The sequence below is a fragment of the Porites lutea genome, chromosome 1, assembly GCF_958299795.1.
Source record: "Porites lutea chromosome 1, jaPorLute2.1, whole genome shotgun sequence".
Taxonomy (NCBI): Eukaryota; Metazoa; Cnidaria; class Anthozoa; order Scleractinia; family Poritidae; genus Porites; species Porites lutea.
In genome coordinates, this window is record NC_133201.1 from 20,786,298 (window position 1) to 20,795,335 (window position 9,038).

The following is a 9,038-nucleotide window of genomic DNA, read 5'->3' on the forward strand; positions in this document are numbered from 1 at the left end:
CATTTAAGTCGTTCGTAGACAAGGGTCTGGAATTAACAATACACTCTGCTTCAGTCATGAAGGTTCTGAACGCTTCGTCGTCCAACTGTGTGCCAGCGCTCAGAAGTAACGTCTCCAGTGCACTACGAACAGTTCGGATTAACCTTTCCCATGTGCCACCCATGTGGCTGGCATGAGGTACATTCATCTGAAATGGTATCCAATCACATCCGTTCTCCACTAAGTACTCTTGCACCCGGTTCTGATCCAGTTCTTCTAAGGCAGCTTTTAGCTCATTCTTCGCTCCTACAAAGTTTGTACCCTGATCACAGCGGAGCTGTCTGACTGGACCGCGTCGGTTGAGGAAGCGACTAAGTGCGTTGATGAAAGAACTGGTACTTAACGAGTTGGCTGTCTCCAAGTGAACACCTCTGCTGGCCATACAGGTAAAAATAACTCCGTAACGTTTAACTTCACTCCTCTTTTCCTTGATCGGGAAAGGTCCAAAGAAATCTACAGCACAATACGAGAAGGGGGCCGAAGGTTCAACTCGATCCACAGGCAAATCGGCCATCTTCTGAATTTGCAGGGGGCCGCGCATTTTTCTGCATGTAACACACTTGGAAATACAATTTGACACTGCTGACGATCCACCAACAACCCAGTAGCCTCTCTGGCGCAACTCATTTTGGGTGATACCTCGTCCCATGTGGTTCACTTTGGCATGCCAGAATCGAATCAGCAAATCTGTAATATGACTTTTACGAGGAAGTATCACAGGATGCTTCGTTGCAAATGGAAGGTTAGCTCGTCTCACGCGGCCACCAACGCGGATAACACCGTTTTCATCGAGAAATGGATCCAAACGATATAAGCAACTAGACTTCTTGACGGCTAGATTTCTTTCTCTTGCGATCTTTCTAGTAGTAAGCTCTCCAACTTCCTTAAGTTCCTTTAAAACTTGCATCTCGTCATGGAAATGTTCACGTTGAACAACCTTAAGAACTTCCCTCTCTGCTGCGTGAAGTTCCGTAAGTGTGACTGATACCTTCGGTAATGGTCTGATGCTCTCACCACCCGTTTGTCTCGTCAACTTCACTTCTCTACTTGCCAGTTTGCTCTTCAGTCGTAGACACAAAGCTATTGCCTTCAGCACATGCTGCCAGCTTGACATGTGGCGCAAACGGCTTGACGTTAACGGTTCAGGGGCTTGAGTAGCTCTGCTCTCTACACGAGATGTGAAAACGGCTGCTTTCCTTACTTCAGGATCACTTTCGGTCACTTGAAATTCTTCTATCTTCTCAGGCTGGAAAGTTCCACTCTTCCAAAGAAATAAGGGTCCAGTTAGCCAGTTGGTTCCTTGTAATAACTGTGACGCTGTAAGGCCTCGCGAGGCATGGTCAGCAGGATTAAGTTCAGTGCTGACATACAACCAAGAACTCGGGTTAGTGACGTCACGAATCTGCTGCACACGATTTGCCACATACACATGAAACCTCTTAGCTTCGTTGTTAACATAACCAAGGACGATTTTGCTGTCTGTCCAGAAATGTTCCTTAATGTCCGTGTAAGACAATTCTCGACGAAGAAATTCACTCACGTTTGCTGAAACAGTAGCTGCAGCCAATTCTAGCCTCGGCACAGTGATTTGCTTTAACGGGGCCACTCTAGATTTCCCAATGACAAGGGAACAGTACGCCTTGTCCTCCACATTGATTAGTCGAAGGTACGAGCACTGTCCATAACCCTCTACACTAGCATCTGAGAAATGATGCAACTCGCTGGCTTTGACCTGCCCAAAGTTCTCCGGCTTAAAACAACGTTGAATTTGCAGCTGATCGAGATTCAGAACATCCTGACGCCATTTCTCCCAATGAGTATACAAACTCTCTGGAATTGGGCTGTCCCAATCAAGCTTGTCTCGGCACATTTGCTGCAAAACTTGTTTTCCTTTCAAGGTAACTGGGGCAACGAAACCACTAGGATCGTAGATTGAACTGATTGTGGAAAGTACGCCACGTCGCGTTAGGGGACGGTCACGCAGCTCGATGCGGAATTGAAAACTGTCATTCTCAATGCACCACACTACTCCTAAGGCACGTTCTAAGGGCAGTGGATCAACCTTCAAGTCTAGCTCCTTTAATCCTTTGGCGCGATCTTCGGCCGGAATCTGTTCAAGAACTTCTCTTTTGTTTGATGAAATTTTGTGCAGTCTTAGGCCGGCCTTGGCGCAAATGCCTTGACTTGCTTTTATCAGTGTAACAGCTCGCTCCACGGTAGGGACTGATTTTAGTCCATCATCCACATAAAAGTCCTGTCGTATAAACTCAGCAGCTTCTTCACCAAACTCTTTCTCCCCATCATCTGCTGCTCTCTTCAGACCAAAATTTGCGCAGCCAGGTGAACTACCAGCACCGAAAAGATGAACCTTCATCCTATACTCAGTCACTTCATTTGCAGGATTCCCATCCTTCCACCACAAAAAGCGCAGGAGATCTCTGTGTTCCTCTGACACCATAAACTGATGAAACATACTCTTAATGTCAGTCATAAACGCAACATTTTCTTGTCTGAATCTGCACAGGATCCCCAGAAGAGTGTTCATGAGGTCGGGTCCTTGTAACAAGTGATCGTTCAGGGACACCCCTTCATACTGGGCCGAACAATCAAAAACAACCCTGATCTGGTCTGGTTTTTTTGGGTGGTAAACACCGGTGTGTGGTACATAGTTAACCATTCCATCCTGAACTCCATGGCGGTCCGGTGGTACCTCTTCTGCACACAAAGCAATCACATCTTTCATGAATAAGCGATAATCTTCCAGAAACTTGGGGTTTCTCTTAAACCTTGCTAAAAGTTGGTGCCATCTCTTGACAGCTAGTTCGCGGTTGAAGGGTAGAGACGGTTTGTCTGTCTTCAAAGGGAGAGGCATCTCGTAGTGCCCATCCGATCTCTTCACAATACCATTCTCAAGGATGTTGAGGAATCTCCTGTCTTCAGCTGAACAGGGCTTGGTATTTGCAGAACTTTCTGTAAAGTCTGACTCAAGAATCTTAATAATCTTCTGTGGGTTGATAATCTCTTTCACCTTTGTCGTAAAGGCAAAGTGTTCATGGGTTTCTTTGACCATCACCTTGTTGCACACTCCTTCCTTATGGTTGGCTTCACCTGTAGATTTGCACACCTTGCCGATTATACCCCACCCCATTAAAGATCTTTGGCCGTAAGGGTCGTCTTCACCTCCCACTAGGACTTCTCTGGGTCTGACGATACTAGGGCAATTATTGCCAATCAGCAAGGAGATTTCCACACTTGGATTGTAGGGCATGAGCTCGTCAGCAATAGGACACAGATGTTCCCATTTCCGGGCAACACTGGCTTTTGGAATCTGCGACCGACTGGCTGGGATGATATCTCGCTTGAACATCATGGGTAGCTTCACAGCATGCTCCCTTCTAAAATCCAACACCTCAACTCCACAAATACGGTTGCTTGGTACATGTACATTTCTCTCTTGCACTGTTGTCAGCAGCAAGTCGGTTGGTGGGCCTTGCAAGTCCAATTTTTCACACAAACTTTGCGACACAAAACTCACATTGGACTGGTCATCTAGCACTGCATATTGTAAGACTTCTTTACTGGGTTGGCTAACTTGTCTAACCCAAACAGGTACAATCATGGCATGATCCGAGCCGCCCTCTTGCTCTGGGATGGTACAAACATTTGTACAGTTCGTAATACTTTCCTTGGGAGTTTTCTGAATATGGAGACATGTAGGGTGATTTCCAGAACACGTGCGACATTTAAGTCTGTTCTTACAGGAGGATACTTGATGTTGACTGCTAGAGGCACATCCAAGACAAAGAAATTTCTTATAGAAGAAGTCCTTCCTTTCCTTGTGCGGCTTCTCTGCAAACTTTTTACACTCGTCTAGCTGATGTTCTTCCTTGCAAAACAGACATACTTCGGTCTTTTTCTTCTCGCTCCTCCCTTGCGAACAGGTTGGGGGTCTCTCCTTTTCACCTTGACCCTGGGCAGTCACGTTCTTGCTTGGATCCAATACATGAGTTTCGAAGGAAAAGGCCTCCTCGCCTTTTGGTGAGCGTCTGAATGGTCCTCTAGGCCTAACAAACTCTTTGGTTTTGGACAGCTCCTCAAGTTCGGGAATGTTCGCTCTCTCTGCACACTCTTTCACAAATGAAGCAAATTCAGAGAAGGTAGGGTAAGTACCATTTCCTTTTGAGACTCTACACTGTTGTACTATTCCTCTCCACTTATTCTGAATTTGAAATGGCAACTTGTTTAGAGTTTTAACGTTCTCCTTCGCAAAGTCTAAGACAGCAAGACTAGGAGTAGTTTCTCTGGCGGCAATTATCTTTTGCAGGAAGTCAGAAAGATCTCTTAGGGCCTCCGCATCTCTTACGCCAATCTTAGGCCAGTTCTCCAGTTTGTTCATAAAGGCTGTCCCTACTACATTGCAGTTACCATACCTTTCCTTTAACAACTTTCTCGCAGACTGATAGGCATCTTCAGTACCAATTAACATATACTGATCAACAACTTGTTTGGGCTTTCCTGAGATGTACTGATGTAGGAAGTTCAATTTTGTCTGCGCGTCCATTGGTTTGGAATCAATAAGGGCACTGAAGGAACTGTTCCATGTAGGATACTCCAAAGGATCTCCACTAAAAACTGGGATTGAAATCTTAGGCAGTTGCCCTGAGATTGCTAGTTGCCTGTTCACTAGGTTCTGCTCCATAGTAGCTGCCACCAACATACTACTTGTTTCCACTAATTTGTCCATACACTTTTCTAAGACGACAGAGTGTGGTTGAAAGGGTGTGGCACTGGGGCTTAACGTACTGTGCACTCCATTTTCTACACGCGGAAGACTGAAAGTGGGTTGGGCTCCACTTAACTGAGTTGAAGAGTAGATAGGTTCTTGCTGACCAGGAGAGAGATCACTCTTACTTGTGACTGGAATTGAATTAAGGAATTTGTCCATGTCCTTGACTTTATCAGCGGGGGGAATCGAGTTTAGATCCTGATCATCAAACAGTTCTACTTTATCTGCTGACATGCATACATTAAGCTTTGCTTGATTCTGAGCAAGTTCACTTTGTAATCTTAGCTCTTCCAACTTTCTTTCTTGTTCTAATTTGGTCAACTCAGTCTTTCTGTGTTCTAATCTCAGTAACCGTTCCTTCTCTATATAGGCCAGTTTAGCCTTTAAGGCAGCTTCCTCCTTTTGTAACTGAAACCTATCTTCTTCAACATTATCATTGGAACTTATTTTTGACCTACTACTTTTCTTGGATGCTCGACTGGACCTTTTGGATGCTTCAGAGATTGAATCATCCACGTGGTGTTCGACAAATTCCAGAAACTTTATCTCTGATCTAATGTCACACTCAAAATTTGACCATTCTCTGCCAACTTGATCAACCATTCTTTCAATATTTTCCACATTCTCATCTGGGTTCGCAAAAACCTTAATCTCTTCAACCATGTCTTGAAATTCGCAATACAAAATCTGAGCTTCGCTGAATTCTTTCTTAAATTCTACTAGTTTAGTTGACTGACCTCGCTTCAGTAGAGTACCTCTCATTCGCTTCACCAGTTCACATTTCTTAGTTTTCAAGTTACTTGTTTTCAAGTTGAGTTGATACGTATACCCTTTCTCCGTCAGGAAACGCTTCCTTGATTCATCAGTTTCTTCTTCCAGCGCCACATTGACCTGGTCTTCGGGTCTTGCTTCTTTGTTGACGGACATGACTGCTACACGAAGATCGTCAAACGATTGTTATTGTGGCTGGCCTCCCGTAGTACATACAACAAGAGGAGTTGCTAACAATCAACACGAACGTCCCAAACGTAGTTTATTCACAGGTCCTCGGTACAACACATTCTTTTTACTCCTTAGTTCTTGGATCCTGAGTCCCGAGATAACAATCTGACATGACAAATACATGATAGGCTAAATACGTGATTCGTAAGTACTAAACTTCAAAATGTCGTGTGAAATACTCTCTTGGGATTTTCCGTAAAATGTTCTTTTAACAGTTCTACCGTTTAGGCCGTATAATGTCCGATGGATGGCGATAACTATCCAAAAACTTGAACAACACGAGAAAGGGCTAACATGGCGGCCGCTTACTAAAATCTGGTGCGGCTGCTAAGCTTTTACAACATACCGCTGACTGCGCAGCGCTGCAGTCACAATAAGACAGGAAGTTTGTTAAAGGGGTGCATATAATGCAGTTTCCTCAAAAAATAAATACTTCTGCTAAAGGACCCAAATGAGCTGGGATGCGACAACAAACATGACACAAATGGATGGATGAATTTGTGTGTTATTAATGTTTCTGTTGAGAGCTTTTTACTGTATCCAGATGAACCCTTATGTAAGTGGTAGATCATGGAAGAATTATCAAGCAGAAACTGATGCATAAAACAAGAATGTGGTTCAATACAGAGGAGAAGCTGGTCTCAGTCAACAACCATCGTGAATGGATTGTCTCACAAATTAGCATATCAAGAAATGTAGTATCCACAAAATGGTATCATTTAGGAATAAATGCGATTTTTTTGCAACAGAAACGAGGATTTATTTAAAAGATGTATTGATAACGTTTTATTTCGTGCTATTTTGGGGTTGGGGAGTTAGGCTAGATTTTCTTTAAAGCGCCAAAATGTTATATTTATTTGCATAGTAAAATGTAAACAAACAGTGTACCATCAACATAAGGTGGAAAAAATCAGAATTCAAACCGATTGCTGTAATTTTTTTCCTTTGTATCACTTAATGATAGAATATTCTTATTTTCAAAACACAATCTTACTGGCATCATTATATTGATTTAAATTTATAGTTGAAGTGCGTGTATTTTATTTCTCAAAGAAGACGTACCGGAGAAGAAAACTAAAATTACTGTAGAAGGCGATTTTTCACAGCCTTCATCAAAGCGCCATTCATTCGCGGAAGTATTCTTAGTTTCATTAATCATTAACTTCATCTGGGGAGAAAGACAAGATTTCGAGATAAACAAGCCTATAGAAAGGGTGAAAACAGTTTCACGGCAGAATGGACACTTAATTAACCACTTTATTCCTCAAACGGTTAAGTTCGATTTTAGAGTTTTACTATTAAGAAGAATTAAGTATCTATAGCATAATTGTTTAACAAAAGACTATCATACTGACCTTTTCCTCCTGCTCAAAAAATGTGCTCGAAATGTTAGGTGGAAAGAACATTCAGCCGCCATCTTGTCTTCGATGTACTGTTTTACGAAAGGAAAGACTGTCCTCTCAAGGGCGACAGCGAGGCTGCAATAAATTCACTTTCATCGAACAAATAAAACGATACCTTAAAGAACATGTTTGCGGAACGTAGCACCAAGTACACGTCATTCAGCTCCAGAAAACAGCCTGCAAATGCTGGTAATGAACGTAAACAATTCACAGAAAATGCCTCTGTGGCACTTCAACAGCCCATATTGACGCATGCGCATACAAAATGCCCTCCTGTTGGTTCCACTAATTTTGCCTTGTTCAGGGTTGTTAACAAAAATATTAACGATAAGAGTGGCTTAGTTATTGCGAACGCGTGCTGGTTTATCAATAGTTGGAATGAGATAATAGATCAATGTTAAAATCTCCTAAAATAGAAAGTTGTTTTCCTGTTCAAGTACGTTTCTCTATAGTTTCTTCAAAATAACTTTGAAAACGGTCTGGAGAATTGTGTTGTCTGTTAATGACACGGCATATAACATCTTAATTCTAAACAAAAGATATTTCAATCCATAGCGCTCGAAATGCTTCATTAGAGGTTTTTGCTATGACTTTATAATTCAATGTTTCATCAATAAACATTCCAACACCTCCAGAGGCAAGAGATGTGGGAACGTATTCAGATTTATAGCCTTGAACTGTAGGGCGGCAAGCAGGATTTAAACTGGTAGTTTTAGTTTCAGTGACTCCATAATATTGAACTGGAAATTACGTTCATCCAAAACATGAGTTTGTAGGTTTTCTAAATTTCAATTTATACTTAAAATATTGTTAAGTATACAATAATATACAAAAACCACTCAACCAAAAAAAGAACACTCGTACAAAAAACACTCATTTACTTATCAAGTTTCTCTGAATTAGTGAAAGTACCTCTTATAAAAGAGTTTTAAAACACAGCCTTTTAAATATTTACAGCAGCATTCCTTGGATTGAATATTTGTCTACCTCTTGAATTAATTGGTAAGGTTTTTGTTCTAAATGGAAAAAAAAAGATCTTTTGACAAACATTACCAATGCTTTGTTTCAAGCATTACACATATCAAGGATAAGCAATATCAAGAGATTGCGATAGACTAATCTCTTTGCTACATAGGAGAAATACCAACTCAACAAGAGCTTAAATTGTGAGCTCATTGCTTTTTGCTATTTTCCAGCAAAGCTATAAACACCTTATTTTGTTGTGCAAGCATTACTTGTAAGTTCTGTTGCCGTAGCTGTTTCTGTTCTTGCACTTGATTCATGAGACCAGTGAACATAGCTCACGATGGTCAGAAATAGGTGTTTTTCCTCCCACATAGGTCACAGAGACGTGAAGAATTTTCCAAATGGCATGAAACATGGCAGGATTGTTGCTTGAGAGATTCTACATTTTTGGGTGGCAGTTTGACAGTCTTGATGGACATTGTGACGTCACAAATAGCTTCCAAATTTGGTGCCAAAATTTAGAATTAAGAAAATCGTCAGAAAAGCCACATAGAGGTGTTCTGTGATCAGAGTGAAGCTTTCCAGTGAAAACACCGTTAAAATCCATTAAACGGGACAAAGTTACAAGCTATTTTGTGACTGACATTAAAAGAAGGAATTTAAAGAATTTAAAGAATTTAATTGTTTTATTACCTTGTATGGTAAAACTTTAGGGAGGTTTCCAGTTCAAGACAATAAATGGAAGTTAAAAGAAAAGTAGCGGATAACACACTTGAGAAAATTTGTAGTTTTTTGAATTTGGGACTCTATAGGTATTTTCACTTGTGGCGTCATCAACACGT

The 9,038-nt window shown here is 41.6% G+C and overlaps 1 protein-coding gene across 1 annotated transcript in view; it reads right to left on the bottom strand.

The window, feature by feature from the left end:
- LOC140949489 (uncharacterized) overlaps window positions 1-6,200 on the bottom strand; it is a 7,226-nt gene extending 1,026 nt beyond the window's left edge. The window contains exons 1-2 of the mRNA XM_073398651.1: window positions 6,049-6,200; window positions 1-5,932 (exon numbers count right to left, since the gene is read on the bottom strand). The exon at window positions 1-5,932 is cut by the window's left edge and continues 781 nt beyond it. Coding sequence (XP_073254752.1) covers window positions 1-5,752 — 5,752 coding nt within the window. The 5' untranslated portion in view covers window positions 5,753-5,932; window positions 6,049-6,200. The remainder of the gene's footprint in view (window positions 5,933-6,048) is intronic.
- Between the last annotated feature and the right edge of the window lie 2,838 nt (window positions 6,201-9,038).